Genomic DNA, 17,221 nt, shown 5'->3' on the forward strand with positions numbered 1-17,221 from the left:
TGCAGTGTGATTTGTGCGAGGTCGATCTATCATCACGAGTTATTTTTGGTTCTATTCAATTTATAGTGCCTCAGCGCCACGCTGTTATTGCTTTACAAAATGTCACTGTGACGCAGGGAATTCCTCATTGCAGTAGTCTTTCATTTGCGGTTAACCCTAAATTATTTCGACATTAGCCTTTGAAGTGACTGCAAGTGTTGTATCTCTGCTGTATTGAGATGACTTTTACATTGTACAGGAATGAAGATAGAGTGGTAAAAACGTCAGTACTGTATTGATTTGAGTGGTGCGTGAGTCAGAAATATTAAATTTGGACATGTATCTGTTTAGCAAAATGTATCTAACATTTGCGACAAATTGTACAATGATTTGAGTTGTGTGTGGGTTAGGCGTGAGGTCAAAATACAAACGCTTTTGAAAGCGTCGAACGCTTTGTAAACGGTAAGCCTCACGGACGGTCAACATCGCACAGACGAACGCTTCAGCGAGGCTGGCCAAACTGTTGCGGTCGAGTACACCTTGCACTCTGCAGCTTCCAGTAAACAATGGACAGCTCATCGCATAACGGCATCATAGACTTCTACGGTCTGGCGGATTAGTCATAACAATAGCTCTTTACTTTGCAGCTCCACAGGAGGATTTAGATCGGCAGACTGTTTTAAACATCCTGATAAAACACGTGTATTGAGTATGTGTTGCGCTGTCAGTTTCCAGACCCAGTCTTTTCAGGTCTCAATACCCTGTAATCTTGATATTTTGTCTCGGTATCGTGAGTTAAATACACACCTAACTGTATACCTGCAGAATCGAATATACTAACTCGAAATAGTATTTACCTGAATCATTCACAACGTAGTGTTCTGTTCGCCAACATGTAGTTACAGATAAAACCTTTTGTTTGGCCCATGTGCACAAGCTGGGACTCAGCATTGCGCGCTCGCAGGTTTTCATGTGTAGGCTCAAGGAAGACACGTACGCGAACTACGCGCTTTCTACTTCGAAGCTGCACCTGCACGATTTAAGGATACAAGTACATCTTTTTCTTGAAGTCAATAGTACATGCGTGCACGTTGCAATATGTTTTGTATGTACCATTCTTTTGTACTCTTTGAATACTTTGTGGCTGCACAAAATTCTTGTTGGAAAAACAAGCATGTCGGGTTTTATACTTATCTCTGGTGTTTGACTTTACCTATTAAACTTTAATGCACAGTAAATTAAAACAATAAACACAATTTAATCTAGTGCTGCAGGCGAACCGCCGAACCAAGGCAAAAAACATCAAACAAGGCACTTTTGAACCGAACCAATCTGTTTGGTTCGGATGTACGGCTTTAATAAGGCATTTTATTGATGGCACGCGGGAAAACGTACAAAAATACAAGAAAACTTAATAAAAAACAACGAAAAATGGATGACGAGTTATACGGCGTGCTCCACAAGTGCGTGAACATACTAAAACTTACAATGGCCGCATCATGAGATGGTTGTAAAAAGCATGTGGTGAGAATCACTCAAAAATCAACCAAGAACATGCAACGTACGGCATTGTCGCTGCATAACATTTCTAAATTCTCACTACTTCCCATCGTGCTCATGTATATTCAGATGTATTATTTTATTTGCCAATCTACGATAGCTACGCCCTTACGTTCCATATTAAGGTAATGACGTTCCATATTAGGCCAATGGTCTCATAAATGGAGTGCAAAACGAATTTTGGTTGGATGCCGATCACAGTCGGACTCGCGCTCGATCCAAGGCATCCCCGGATGAAAATTTTGCCAAGCGGTTCGGTGCATGCTGTGCTTCAGCGCAGCGCGAGGAGATTTTTGTTCGCGCAGTGGCCTAACTTGCCTTTCAGTTGACCATGAAGGGTTTGATCGTAGTGCAGATGCGTTGTAATGGAATTAGCCAGATCTCAAATAACAAAATGTTGTTATTCCTTCAAAAGAGGCTGATGAAAAATTGCCCCTTTGGTCACGTGCACGCCGTCCTTGGAAAGGTTCCCCCTCAGATATGCAACGAAAGCCATTTTCGTAGTTTTCAAAAGCCATCTATTTCGCAAAAATAACCAAAACACAATTTGCTCGAAATTTGATTTTAATCTTGTATTCTGTACTGGAGGAAAGTCCTAATTGAGCATGCTGTTTTTTTCTATTTGCACAAATCTTACGGTCGTTTTGTTGAGTCAAGCGTGGTCCGAACACAACCGCTTCTGGTCGGCAAAACACGGTCGGGAACTGTCACACCCTCGAAATAACTTTATATAGAATGTACTCGTAAACAAACTCTGGGAAAAAGTTTATAGAAAAAGGTATTCAAATCAAAGTTGCTCGCGGATCGGGAGAGATAGCAGATTCATAATTTTACACGTACAAATACTTTATAGGCCTTTGCAGCTCGATCGTAGCGAGCCTTTCATGTCTCAGTGTGCATTGTACATGTACATGTGTGTACATGTCCGAACCCAACTGATCCGAAGTTCGGCAAAAAATGTCCAAGCCCTGTCTGAACCGAACACATACTTGCAGCACTATTTGATGCGGAGTTTGACATTTTTTTATTACCTTCAAAGAATATGGTACACGGGACAGAAGTTCCAAATAAATTCATATTGCGTCTATGTGAATATTTCCTTTCATATACGATAGATTAGGCGGTAAAATGAGGCAACCGTGTTTGGCATTCCCGTCACTCCTATATAAACGCATTTATTTTCCAGTCTAAAAAACGCTTAAACACGAACAATTATCTTGGGGCGATGCTTTTTAGTCATGAAATACCCACTCAAAACGTATCTGAAGCTAGATAAATGTCTGTAGCCTGGAATGCAGTTGATTTTGTGTCTTCCTATCACAAGATGTTAACCACTAATCCTTGCGGCCAGCCCAGGAAGGCTGACCAGGGCCAATAAAGTTCTCCCTGAATAGGATCTTTTGTTCACAACCATGGCTGTGTAAGCCACAAACTCCATTGTTGTCAGGGTTGCTCATGAAGCTAGACAGTCCAGGGCAGATGGTTCTTTTCAAACCGTTGAACTGTCCAACACCAAAACACGAACGGAATGAAGGGGGATTAACACCAACTGGACAACTGTTTCTAAACCGTCTGTATTTTGACCTCACGCCTTAGAGATACTAAAACCAGTCTCGTCTCTGTTTGGCAAAATGTATCTAATAGTTACAGCAAATTGTACATTGATTTAAGTTGTGCGTTGGTTAGAGATACTAAAAGATAAACCCAGGCATGTCACTGTTTGGCAAAATGTATCTAATAGTTGCAACAAACTTGGGAAAAGCACTTTGCGAGGAAAACTTTAAACAGTAATTTCAAAACTATTTCAACATTATCCTTTGTTACACATTTAAATGAAAGCCAAAAGTTTAAAGTATACAGGAAAAAAGTTAGTAAAACAGATGAGAATTAAACTGCTTTCATTTTATTCTTTTTCTCAGACAGAAAACTACCCACCGACGTGAAGGATGATATTGCACTTTAAGTTTTTTCGTCACTAGCATGACTTGCAACTTCTTGCAATAAAAAAGCATATTGCCCAGTGGGCTTTTTTCTGCAAAGAGTATTTGAAGATAAATTTAGAAAAACGAACTGCCAGAATGCTTTTCTGTGAAGAGTTTTGGGAAGCTAAATTTAGAAAAGTGAACTGCCAGTCGGCTTCTCTGGAAAGAGTTCTTTGAAACTAACTTTACCAACAGAACTGCACTTGTGTCTTCTGCCGTGTTTGGGGTTCGTATTCCCGCACCACAGCATAGAAACACATTATTTTTTATTTAAAAAATTAAGTATGAAATTAAAAAGACAATGGCTCAGTATTATGTACTTCCACATTTAGAACAACAATATAATTTGTTGAATAAAAAGCCTCCACTAGAAGCGTTTGTGAAAGTGAAAATAAAAGAAGACAGTTGTAAACATGTCAATAAAAGGATAAAAAATGGATTTGTTAATTGTTTTGATTTTTGTAAAGGACTACAGCCTCATGCAGACATTGAAGCTGAGAACATGGGGGTCAATACAATCAGCATTTTGTTTTCAAAAAGCCAAAGTCTGAAACAAACAAAGTCTTACATCAACAATACAATTGACAAAAGATCAAGCGGGCCGCACAAAACATAATGTGACAGCTCATTTACATATCCCTCCTGGGCAGCGCCCTCGCTTGACCCTTGAGGTAAATCTCAGACTTAGCCTTTGTCTTGTAATGGGGAAAAATGGCACACTTCAAATAAGAATTAAAAAAATAAAGAAAAGACTTGAAGAAAATAAAACACTAAGGGAACTCGCTAAAAAAATACTTTCAATAGGATCAAAAAAGGGAGGAGTCGCAAGAAGTCTAAAAGAACAGGGATGCGGAAGCTGAAAGTTGATTCCAACAACAACAAAATCTTTTATTTCTTTTAAAAATATCCCCCCAAAAAAGGAAAGTAATTGAAAAACTAAAAAAACCAGGACTGTGTCAAAAATCAGATTTAAAAATATTCACCCAAAGACTTGAAAATCTAGCCAAAACAATTGCAGAAACAAAACTTAAAATTTAGGAGAAATATGACCAAATTTTAGAAATTAGACCAATCCTAAACCAAAGTAAACCCACCACAGAATCAAGATAAGGCTTAACCAATCTAAAACAAGACCAATCCAAACTAAAAGAAAAAAAAACAAGAACCAAAAAAACCAACACAGCACCTAAGAAAAGTTACAGATCAATTCAACTCAAGCGTTAACTACCAAGCCCACTGCAGGTCTGAGCTTTCAGGGCAGAACTTGACTGGTATTAAATAGGTGTGTTACTTCACCGACTGCCAACCTGCTTACTGAGACTTAGGCTCAAAGCATGCCCACAGTGCCTATCCAGTTGCATGAGTCATCATCAAGTAAACAATTATGAGGGGCACAATGCAACTTTAGGATGGGTAGACTAGGGGTTGCTACTCCTATACAGTGCGCGGACTTTTGCATTGACTACAAAGAAAAAAACTAAGTTAAATCTGCCCCTGCTACACACACTTGCTTTAGTTGTTTCCCATTTTTGTCTTTGCAAGTTAAAGCATTCACATACCTTGTATTAGTTCAATTTTGGAATTTAACTTGACTCTACTGTTAGAAGTGAATTGTGTTCTTGAGTTTGACTTATCTCTATTGATTGCAGTAGATTCTTTGAGGATTATTAGGTTTCTTCTTATAATTTATTTTGCTGGATTAGTCTTTCTGAGAGCATTGTATTTATATGGAAATTCTATTTTTGTATCTTTTCAGGGTTTCAGTTTCCCCACCATTTTAAGATGCAGTCACCAAGAAAGAACTAGACACGGTAATGTACACCGTCCTTGTCGTGTCACATTTTGGGGTGTCACAATAAGTTAAACCAAGATTTATTAGGCAAGATCTCGAGGGGGCAAGTACTCAGGTCATTGGTTGCAGTGTGTTACCAAGACTTGTATGCAGGCAAAAAGAAAGACCAAATGCCGAATAAAGTCAGAGACCTGTTTCAAGTCTCAGCAAAACTGGACAGATGCTGTCAATAAACTTTCTAGTCTCTAGACCTAAAAAAAGACCACTAGAGGGGCGCTGTCTTTTGAAAACCCCTTTATAGTAAAAGAAACTTTAGATAACAAATCACAAACGCATTCTTTTTACTTGAGTGAAACTGAGCAGACGTTTAAATTGAAACACATCAGCAATAACTTAAAAGGCAACAAAGTCGTTAGAGTAAAAAACCTACAGTTTGAAGCTGGATATATTAATGTGACTAACACTACTGAAATCCAGTAGCATACAAACTTAGACAGCAGACCTGCTGAAAGAGCACACGTTAATGGCAGACCCGCTGAAGTATGTATTGCAACAGAGCATAGAAGGGAAACAGAACCAGATCCAGCAGTGGTACATGGAACTAAACAACTCGCTGTTACAAGCAAACACACAAAGTACTCTAGGAGAGCAGCTCACAATAATCGCTGAGCAAATTGAACAGCTAAACCAAGAAGTAACAGCGTTAGAATCGCAGTTAGGACAAGACAAACAGAAGACACACGAGCAAGTTTAGTTGCACAGATCAATCACAAAAAAAAACAACTTCAATGCTCGAGGGGCAGAGACAAGCCTTAGAAGAGATTTACGAAGGTACTGAGACAACAGAGGGTTCTGAGGCAACAGAGGGCGACCCCCAGTACAGCTTGCAAGAGACTGAAATCAACGCAGAAGAGACAGAGACCATAACACAGCCCAAAGGCTTTTTCTACCGGGGATAAGTAGGCCTGTGCTTGATAGACTTCACCCCCAAAGCTCGTCTCAACCAATACCCCAGGGCGAAAGAGGAAGCATCGTGTTTGTAGCAACTACCAAAGCTAGCAATTAGTGGCAGACATGCTCTCACAGATGTAGATTAACATGTCATTTATTCTCGAGTGAAACATCATGGAATAATACTGAATGGCTGAACATCAAAAATGTCGGTGAACATCACTCATGGAACATCATAGAACATCATACTCATAGAGCATTGTGCGATCTAACAATGAAGAAGATGTAACCAACAGTATTGAGAACAGATCTCACCAAATAATTAAGGATCTTACATGTTCAAATAGACAATAAACATTGAGATATTTGCTAGATGAAAGTTCAAAAGACTCAGTTCAAAAGTTCAAAAGACTTCATCCCAAGATATAACCATATTCCTTGAACAAATTTGCATATGAAATGGATGGGTATATGTAGATAGAAATGACACAAACTTTGATCTAATAAACCTCTGTTTCTAGCACAAATCGTATATATTAAAGATTAGTATTGAGCAATATAAGGTAAGACAAGTATTTACCTCGTGGGCCTGTAGTTGGGTAGCTAAAAATAATGCAGGATGGTTACAAAAACCAACAGAATTAAGCCATCTTCTAGCAGCAACCTGCTGAGCCTATTGTTGAGAATTATGCCATGTGAAATCAGTGCAAAGCATTATGGGAAAGTTCAAACTAAAGCTACATAATTTCTCTAACAATCACTATAAAGTACAAGAATACCTTAATTAAAGACAAACTGCAGTATCACAATTTTAAGTAACCTCTTACATTGTGTATAAACTGCTTTTCCATGTAGTCACATGACTATACAACAATCATGACCAAAACAAACATGGCCGCCTCCTTAAGAAAGCACCTGTGCATGTTGAGTGACAAAAAAAAGTGATCTTCAATTGAACTATATCAAAGTCAAGTAGCAAGGCAAAAATTGGCAATGTATGAGAAAACTGTTTCACTGGATTTCGCTACAGTCATGACAGTGGTATCACCTGGCTACTGCAGCATAGACTGGTTTGACACTCGATCCCAGGTGTGTCTTTCAAAGTACACCAAGCGTCCAAAAGGGTGACATTAACGCTAAACAAAGAAGTGCCTAATCTGTTGAGCTTACATAAAGTTAAACTTTTGCCCAACGTTATTTATGAAGGCAAGCACAATTTAAAACTCGCGTTTATTCATTGTGTGAAGGTCAATTTACATAACTCCTTTGCTCAGTGCTGTCGCTTGACAGTTTGGCTGAGACCGTACAGTTCATGTAAGTACATGTAGATAGCCATAAGCTAGTGGTGAGTCATTCACCTTTAAGCCACAGTAGAGCCAACAGGCACTGTACACCTTTAGTAGTTGACACTTTCTTCAAGTTTCCATGTGCTACTGCAATGCTCGTTGGCTGGGGTAAGTGTACTTTTTTAACATACTCTGATGATGTATTTAGTGTTCTCTTATAATGTATAATGTTTCCGATTAAAGGTATAATGGTTTTCTTCAGGCCAACTTTATTGTCTAAAGTTTAGCTATGAATTCCCTGGTGATTTCAGATTAACTCTTCCAGTCCTTTGATAGTTAACAGTGAATTAGGGAAACCAAGAATTAGAGTTGTTGTATTTCATGGCATTGAAAGATGAATAGTGTGTATGAAAAATTATTAGTTTGTATAACATATTTGTAAGAGCTCTGTGTTTGTTGCATTTCTTATTTACGAAGTACTTTTAGAACAATCCAACTTGATTTGCGAGGAGGCAAAGCTCAAGCCACTTGGGGAGTGTCAGGATCAGTTTAGTTTCTTCTTATATTGATTCATTTCTTCCCTTAGACAGTAAGAACAATGTACATATGTGGACTAGTGAACTGTGTGGATTTATTCATGCTCCATGTGTTAGGTGCACTGCATGTGTGGCCCATGGTACAATGAAGTTTCTTTAATCCTCAAGTGGCCGCATATTTAATGAAGTGTAAACAGTTTTGCCCTCCCTTCAGTGCAGCTAAGGATCAGCCAGACACCAGTTTTATTACCCAGTACTGGGAAGCCTATTGTTCATGTTTAGTTAAGCAACTTTCCCCATGTCACAACTGCAGTCAGTTAAACACCATTGCCAACGTTTATAACAGTCGGTCTTCAGACATGCTAGATGTGGTATCTACTGAGCCTCTATAGACTCAACGACCGAGGTGTAAAACGCCTAAAATGCCAAACATTAGAGAGTTGACCTGTTCCGTTAGCAATGAGCAAGGAGAACTCATGAACAAAGGTGCCGGAATTTTGATTGATCTAGCTGTTTTTTAACTTATGTTGTAGAGAGTTGGTCACGGACTACTTTTTTTAAAATGCGTACTGTATATAATAAAAAGACGAAAACAAGATGGCAAAAAACCCTAATCCTATGCTAGAGTTAAACAGCTGTGACCTTGCAGTTATGGAAATAAGAAAATAAAATTGATTAGCAAATTTGCTAATCATACTGTCATTTGATTAGCATTATGATGAAATTGACTAGCCAAAAAAATTAAATGGGCCTAATTAAGAACCATTACATGTAAACATGTACCATGGTATACAGAATGATTCCCCTCATGAAAACATCCGAAAAATTGTGAATGGCTTTGATTGTGGCCTCTTACAATCTACATAACTCACAATGAAGAACAATATGTCTTCCAACTGATTCTCTTGTTTCAGCCATATTTCTACCTCCATATTTCAGCCATGGCATATCTCTCTGCCATTTTTCAACGGTACATTTGGACGGTGCTTTTGGCACTTTTATTGCGTATTGATCACCACGAAATGGCAAAAGTCAACATGTGCTTACATATGTGTGAAGGTATTGTGCTGGGGTGTATGAACATATGTGTGCTCGTACCATACAATACGTGCTATATAATCCTACCAAATTGCTGCAACCTCATTTCCCCCACGATCTGTGGGCCTCGTGCTGTGCCAAAGTAGGACAAGAAATTGGGGGCGAGTTTCTTTTGTCAAACACTTCATTTTTGCAGTGAAGCCGCTTCGCTGGGCCACTTTCGATCCGTGCTGTGAGCTCACGAGGTGCACGGTGGCCAGTGAGGATGGGTTGTGTGGCCATTGCCATGCATAAGTTTAAAAAAAATTTCTATTCCCAAAAATTGCACATCAGTTTCATGTTTGTTTTGCTTTTTGTGCAAAATGTATCACATTTTGTGATGCCAATCCAGCTGTTTCCATCATTGCCTTGTAAACACAGAAACCAAAGTTTACAGGCTTCAAAAGATCAAAGACAACAGTGGTAGCGGGTTTGGAAGCACGCTGTTGATTAAGTCTCTTTCTTTTACGAGAGACTCTACAAAGTGGGTTGCAGCATCTGGGCCTCTGTAGATTTCACTGTTTGTGCAGACACTGTCATATGGCACAACAGTGTAAGAATAACCGCATGGCTTATGAATGTGTGTGTGTTAAGGGTGGTGGTTGTTGAGGGTTGGCTGAAACAGTCTTCAGTGGTTCTAACACAAATTCACATCAGCATAGATTATGAAAGGAGCGCTTTGCTTGTATTTGTAGCTTTTAAACTTCAGCATGTTTTTCCTTCTTCGGGTAACTCAACTTTTGAAGGAGCACTGTCTGGTCCTCGGTATCTTCATTATGTTGGCCGAGTTATTTTTGTTTGTTAAAATGTGACAGACAACGATAACAGAAATGCTTTTTTCCACTGTGGTGGTCTAAACTGCTTGAAAAAAAAGTCTACAAAAGTTTTTGATCCAACAGTAGTGAGAAACTGTATGTCTGAGTCTTGTTCTGTTTCTTGTTTTGGCTTGCCATCAAACAAAAGCAGGTTGATTTTTTTTTGTCGAAAAACCGTTTACTAATGTGTAAGGGCAGCACACCGTCTTTTTTGTTTTGTAACTGTACACGTTTATCCGTAAATTTTTTTGACATTCAATGCGAGAAACTTGACACACTGGGGTAGGAAAATCAACATTTGTAAAATTTAACCGTCAGAATCTGTGTAAGTCTAGGTTCTTTCTTTATACTTCGTTTGATTCTACTTGTTGTTTGACCTTGTCTGATTATAACCCAAAAGCAGCTCTCAAACACCATCGTATACATTGTTGATCTTCGTTTGTTACGTTCATGATGGCTTTTAAGTAATAGGTCTTTGGGAAGGGGTATGTAAGAACTTCCTCCCAAGGGATGATATCGCATCACATTGATATAAAATGCCTTGACATAATCAAGTACCTAGCCAGATCCTCTATGGATAAATGCTTCAAACTTTGCTAAAGGTTCTTCTCATTGCTCAGCCAATACTCAGTTTGGGTCTTGCATGCTTAACACGACACTGTTCTGACTTTGAAACTTAAACCACACTGTGATGACGTCTTCTTCTTTTGGTCTTTCTTTATAAAACATGACTTTGATCACTGTTTGTAATTTCAAGCTGCCCAATTCTCTCAACTCAAACTTAACTTTACCTTCTATGTCTCTTTTGTGTGAACGAAAAAATCGTATCAGATATTAATATACGTTGAGTAAGGGCAAACCTGTTAGATATAATTAACATTTCCCCAACGCAAAAATACATCTTGAAAATAGTTCGTGGTACCCGCTGCTTCATTTTACTTGGACCAGCCAGCCGACCCTGGCAAGGTCGGTGGTCCAGTGGTTAAGACATCTGCACTAGTAAGCAGGAGGTTGTGGGTTCGAGTCCCACCCGAGTAAGCTTGTGAGGTTTTTTCGCAAGCTCTCAGACAAGCACTGAGCATACTGTGCTTATTAATATACGGCGGGTAAGGCAAACCCGTTATATATAATAATATATACCATTTTTTATAAAATTACCCCATTCTCATATCAAGAGAATGTCTTTTTTATCTGTGTGTTTACAACTGTCATCTTCTTATTTTCACATGGCTGTCAGTGGAGGGTTTTTATTGATCAAAGTATAGAATTCTTCTAGATGTGGTGGAAGGTAGTAATGGGGCATTGTCTTTTTAATACCAGTTTATATTTTTTAAGTCTAGTTGTTTTTGGTCCCCCGACTTAACCGCGCTGCTAGCCCCAGTTTGGACTCCCTGACTAAAGACTGTGCCTCTGGCCTGACTGCATCAACCGGTGGAGACTGAGTGATTGGCGGCATAATGGGTGAGTTCTAGAGACATGTCTCTTGAACTCTCTTACCCTACTACTGTAATTACATATGCAATCAAATACTACCATATTTAACAATAAATTTGAAGGTACATTCTATAAAAATAAAAGTTCCAGAAGGAACTGTGACTTTTATCACAAAGTAGAGTTTCACTGCAAAGCTACATAAAGGAAATACAGTGTATGGAATGTTCAGGACTGGGAAGAGTTATTAATTTTTGGATTGTATAATTTGTTTCAACACACATAGCTCATCAGAATGGTCATTACCAGTAAACACTTTTTATAAAATCAATCTTACTTGCATAGGATGCGTTGGTGTCACTGATTCCAAATGAAGAGCAGCCTCCTTTTCTAGATCAAGCTCTCTTGGCGGGGGGCCTTTGGAAGGAGATTCAGATGGAATCTCTGCTTGGTCAGACACCTTTGTTCTTTTATTGCTTAATAAAGGAAACGTAAGATACAAAAGATTATCAGAATTAAAGAATTGGCCTCATTGATGACAGACCAAGCAGCATGTTCATCAATCTTTGCATCATAAAGTTTAATAATAAACAAGCTCCACTCTTAAAGGGAGGTTACACCTTTTTTTTTTTTGGTCATGATTTTACAAGATTGGCTGATTTGGGATTGTACATTGAAATAAAATCCCAGCAGAACCCACGTGTGTTCACTCAGGCCTGCGGGTGTATCAATTTAGTTGGGATAGTATGGGGTGGCACACAACAGAGGTAGTCATCTGGTCCTGTCTTCTGCGATACGGCTTTGAATTTTGATCAAAAGAGGCAGCGGTGGAGAGGCGTAGCCAGTGTTCAATACTTGTGCATGCCGTAGTCTCACATTTAGACGTCGCACCGCGTGTTGCCAACATAGAGTACAACATAAACCATTGAAAATATTTCTTGTAGGGGTTTTCCTGAAGATATACCCAACATATATATTTGCAGTGGACATTTTTAATGACACACATGATCAAGCCAAATTTGCAAAAGTTTTTTTAAAAGAGATACAGCCGACTCTCATTAATACAAGGGCCTTGGGACTTTCTAAATTAGCTCGTATTATCCGGACCTCGTCTTATGCGAAAGCTGCTGTCCAGCTTGTCACGTGTGTAAGCGATCGACTGCATCGTTAAGCGTACATTAACATTTTAGGTGGTAACCAACATCAGTGCTGTGCTTGTTGCACAAAAAGGGTGGGAACCAGTTATTGGTGGTGTGGATCGGCCAGTAGAAGGCGAATAAATGATTGAGTATTGTACGTTTTAATTTGAAACAGCGTGTGGGTTTGGTGAAAAATTAAGTGAGGGATGCAAATTCAATGGATTGACTGATTGACAAGTTACCTTCAAAAACACTTGTGGTAATTAGATGGATAACAATACATTTGCTGGGACCCCCAAAATGCTCGTCTTAAATGGAATCTTGTAACACGCGAGCTCGTATTATGCATTTTTTTCCTCATAGGCATGTTCATAATTCAGTCCGGACTGGCAAATATACTCGTCTTAACAGGAGTCTCATCTAACCCGAGCTCGTATTACCGTGAGTCGACTGTATTTGATTCCACCACGCCTAGTTTGACTGTTCCATTAGTTGGAACTGAAGCAGCAATAGTACAGCCCAAAATTAAAAAGTGGGTCAAATGGTACGGAGTGCAATTTGTACGTGTATATCATCATTCATTACACTAAATTTATGGAGCACAAGAACTCACAAAAAAGTAAGTTAAATAATTTTTGTTACAATATTTGGGGACCCTGTTCCTGTCTTACAGAAGGGAGACCTACATTTTAACTTTTGGATTCACTTTGTTAGATGACTATGTCATCATGCTTCATAACTGTAGGGTTGATGTTGTGAAAAAAGGAAAATTTCTGTGAGTGTTTTGACACATGACACATGGTGGAGTCAAATTTGCATGGCTTGTTTAAATTTATCAGTAAGAAAGTCACATTTTCTTACAATTTACAATCTGAAATTTAAAAAAAAAAATAGGATTAGCACAATAAACAGAGTGTTACCTTTGGTTTTGGGGGACTGCGGACTAGTTTTGCAAAATTAAATTAACAAAAAAATGGGTGGGGGTTGCCTAACTATACAATCCCCAGCTGATTTAGGGGTATGCAGTTAACTACAGTTCTCGGTTCTCATTCCACCGACTTATTTCATGTTTGAGAAAAATCAAGGAAAACACAGCAGCCCTTCCCAAGGTCAAATTGAAAATCTCATAATTTCTCTTGCACAAAACCTGAGCACTACAGGGCATTGCAAGTGAGAGAACAATGTACTCACAGGGTCCGTCTGCAAATGAACAGGCACTGAAGCGCCCTTGCCCTTTAAAAAGAGTATTTTCTCAAGGCTAAGAGTAATCAGTAAATTTTCCTTGAACTTGAAGTAATACACCTCTTTGACAATGCAACACTATGGATTCAGGTAAACGGCTTTGATATCCGTGATGTGACATGATCCTGTACAGTCAACTCACGTTATTACGAGTGCCGGCGGACTTTCACAATTCTGTCATTATAGCCGGAGCGTCGTTAAAACCGGAGCTTAATTTTTCAAACTCATTTTGCACAAGTTTAAAGCCAGTTTATGTCTGTTGTAATCATGTACAGGTACACTGATACTGCACACATGAAAAGACGATGTTATCTGTCTCTTATTGATGCTTAATTTTAATCTAATGTTGATGAATAAAATGACATAAATAAAGTACATTTAAAAGTCAAATATTGGACAATCTGGATCAGAAGAAACTGAGAAGAATAGCCGAGTGAGAAGAAACATTCAAGTCCATGCTGGTAAGTATGTCACACGTCCCAAGTGTATATTTTGCTTTCGTCATGAATTGGCTAAAACCAGTCAAAAGAGGGTGCCACTATTACTGGTATGTCCAGGGTTTTTGTTGAGATGTAGATAAGATCATTTTTCTAGTGGAATTTTTCTTTTATACACACAACAACAAAAGACAATGTGATTTATTTGTGTAGTTAGTTTTAATAGCCAGAAATCAACGGCCACCAGATCACTTGCCTAATTGCTTCCTCTTGAATAGGAAGCAATTAGGTAAGTGATCTGGTGGCAATAGTAAGAGCTACTGCTTAAAATGTCAACCCGTCTTTTCTGAGTGCCCCCATTGTCCGTTTGCAGGAATAAAAAAAAAGAAACTTGGCCCACATGTCCGCACTTGTGGGCCTATTCACATTGCACTTTATCACCATCTACGTATTAAATTGGTTAAAGATCGGCGAGATGAAACAGGGTTACCTTCTGTGCGCCCCTATTGTACCTTTGCAGGAATAAAAAAGAAACCTGGCCTGTGAGTGCTGCACTTGTGAGTCTATTCACAGTGCACGGTCGGGAAATCGCAGGAGGGGATTAGCAACAACTCACAATGTAGTGTATCACCATCCATTCAATTGAGATAAAGATCGGCGAGATGAAACAACATTAGGGAAGGGATCTTCCGGGCACGGCCTACAATGTTGGAAGAAGCCGTGAGGGCAGCCTTGGCGATCAAAGGTTTCCACAAAATAGAGGAACAGAGAGAGGGTAGAAGGCCAAAATATGCTAGGATATTAGATACTGACACAGAGCGTCTTAGAGGAAATAAAGAAGGAGATGATGGCAGTATGTAAGCGTCTTGAGAATAAGATCAACCAAAGTCATCAGGAAATAAAAGAGCTAAGGGGAGAAGGGCGCAACCAAGGGGAAGGTAACGCTCGTCCAGCAGCTCAGAGCACTACGGCTGACAAAAACCATGGAAGGGGAGAAATACCAGCCGGCGACCTCATTTATTATAGGTGTAGGCAGAAGGGACACATTGTGAGAAACTGTAAACAGTCTACTGGGCAAAGCAGACGTTTTACGTGAAACGAGGATGGCTGGAGGGGCAACAGGTTCAGTAGGTGATGGCATGACAGGAAAGACAGATAGCTGCATGAAAGATAGCCATCTTCCCACAGGACCAAAGATGCAGGGCAGGGCACAAAATGGCTTATTTGTCCCGGCAGACGTAAGGGGAAGGGGAGTGCAGCTACTGGTAGATACGGGTGCGACCAATATGGTGCTTAATTCCATTTTGTTCTATGGAATGTCCCCAGGTAAAAGACCTCGGCTCAAGAGGGAAAGAACAGGTATAAAGACAGGGAATGGTGGACTACTGAACACTATTGGCAATGCAAACTTGAAAATGCGAGTGGGTAAAGTCACCTACCTGGTTAAGGCATTTTTTGGAAATTGGCCCCCTGGAGGGAATCCTTGGAATGGATTTCTTTTTGCGGATGCAGGGGAGTTTGGACTTTCACACTTTGGAACTCAGGATTGGTGACGAAAAGATAAAGTGCACAGACACCAAGGAAGATCGGTTTTGTGCCAGAGTCATGGTGGCAAGAACGACCGAAATACATGAGGCTATTGTTCAGGGGTATTTGGCCGGAGGGATCAAGGCGACTAGTATGGGCATTGTTTAACCAGCAGAGCGAAGTGAGATGGCAGATAAGGGAGTGATTGTGGCAGAACTGCTGGTGAGAGTTGGAGATGATGTGGTGCCCATTAGAGTTTTTTAATCCTGGGAGGAGATTGTGTGTTGTGATACGAGGTGAAACATCTCATTGACTTGTACAGCTGGAGCAAAGAAGGAGCAGAGCCACAGTATCATCATGGAATAGCGAAGCTTTTGCACGACTACTAGGACGTATTTTCTACCGGAAGCACGGACATCGGACGGACTGGCATAGTTCAACATGCGATAAACACTGCTAATGCTCCTTCATGAAGGGAAAGGCCATGAGGATATCCTAAACAGGAGCAGGAAGAGATCAACCGGCAGGTGAAGGAGAAATAGGCTTGCGTGGTGAGAGGGGGCTTGTGCTCACTGCATGTAATGCCCTTTGGGCTTTGCAATGCCCCCTCCACCTTTGAGAGGCTAAAGGAGCGAGTTCTTGTAGGGCTCCATTGGGAAACACTTCTTGTCTACTTGGACGATATAATCGTCTTTGCTGACACAGTAAAGGAGGAGCTTAATCACTTGAAGATGGTGTTTGAGAGACAGCGAGAAGCTGGGCTAAAGCTTAAAGCCTAAGAAATGTGAATTGTTCAAGCAGCGAGTCCTTTACCTTGGGCACATAGTGACAGGCGAAGGGATCTCGACTGATCCTGACAAAGTGAAGACAGTCAGAAAGTGGCCAACCCCCAGTCCGTGAGAGACATACAGAGCTTCCTTGGGCTCGCGTTGTACTACAGATGGTTTATAAAGGGGTTTGCGGACATTGCTTGACCCCTCTACTGTCCGACGGAGAAAGGCCGGGAGTTTCAACGGTCACCAGAAGTGGAAGGTGCTTTTCAAGAATTAAAGTGGCGACTACATGGATCACCTATTCTTGTCTACCCTGACCCGCAGCTCGACCATGTCCTAGATACAGACGCAAGTGACACTAGCATAGGAGCCTTTCTGTCCCAAGTACAGGATGGTAATGAACAGGTGATTTCCTATACGAGCGACTAAAAAGTCACAGGCAGTAATTCCGTCCGCTGATGAAGAAACAAATGGTCCAGACATTGAGAAAGAACCTCAGACAGAGGATGTAGGGACTGACGGAACATCGTTGGGACAAGCGAGTACACAGACAGCAATGCCGAAGGTTGAGGAAGAAAATAATGGCTCAGACACTGACAAAGGGTCTGGGACAGAGCAACTAGTACCTGATACAGCGTCATCAGAACAACCAAGCAGTAGGCAGATGATGCCGCCGCCGAAGCAAAACCCACCA

General features: G+C 40.2%; 1 protein-coding gene across 9 annotated transcripts in view; it reads right to left on the reverse strand.

The window, feature by feature from the left end:
* The window catches only part of LOC110982507 (meiotic recombination protein REC8 homolog), a 388,761-nt gene that overhangs the window by 218,409 nt on the left and 153,131 nt on the right, over nucleotides 1-17,221 (reverse strand). For 8 of the 9 annotated variants that reach the window (XR_015427552.1, XM_087145215.1, XM_087145210.1 and 5 more), the window contains exons 9-10: nucleotides 11,747-11,885; nucleotides 6,845-6,937 (exon numbers count right to left, since the gene is read on the reverse strand). Coding sequence is in view for 8 of the 9 variants with exons in the window: in XM_087145215.1 (XP_087001341.1) it covers nucleotides 6,845-6,937; nucleotides 11,747-11,885 (232 nt within the window). In the remaining variant the exon portion in view is untranslated. The remainder of the gene's footprint in view (nucleotides 1-6,844; nucleotides 6,938-11,746; nucleotides 11,886-17,221) is intronic. The other variant, XM_087145211.1, reaches the window with a different exon arrangement.

Source organism: Acanthaster planci, linkage group LG13 (assembly GCF_054643075.1).
Source record: "Acanthaster planci isolate LZ-2023a linkage group LG13, COTS_SCS, whole genome shotgun sequence".
Classification (NCBI taxonomy): Eukaryota; Metazoa; Echinodermata; class Asteroidea; order Valvatida; family Acanthasteridae; genus Acanthaster; species Acanthaster planci.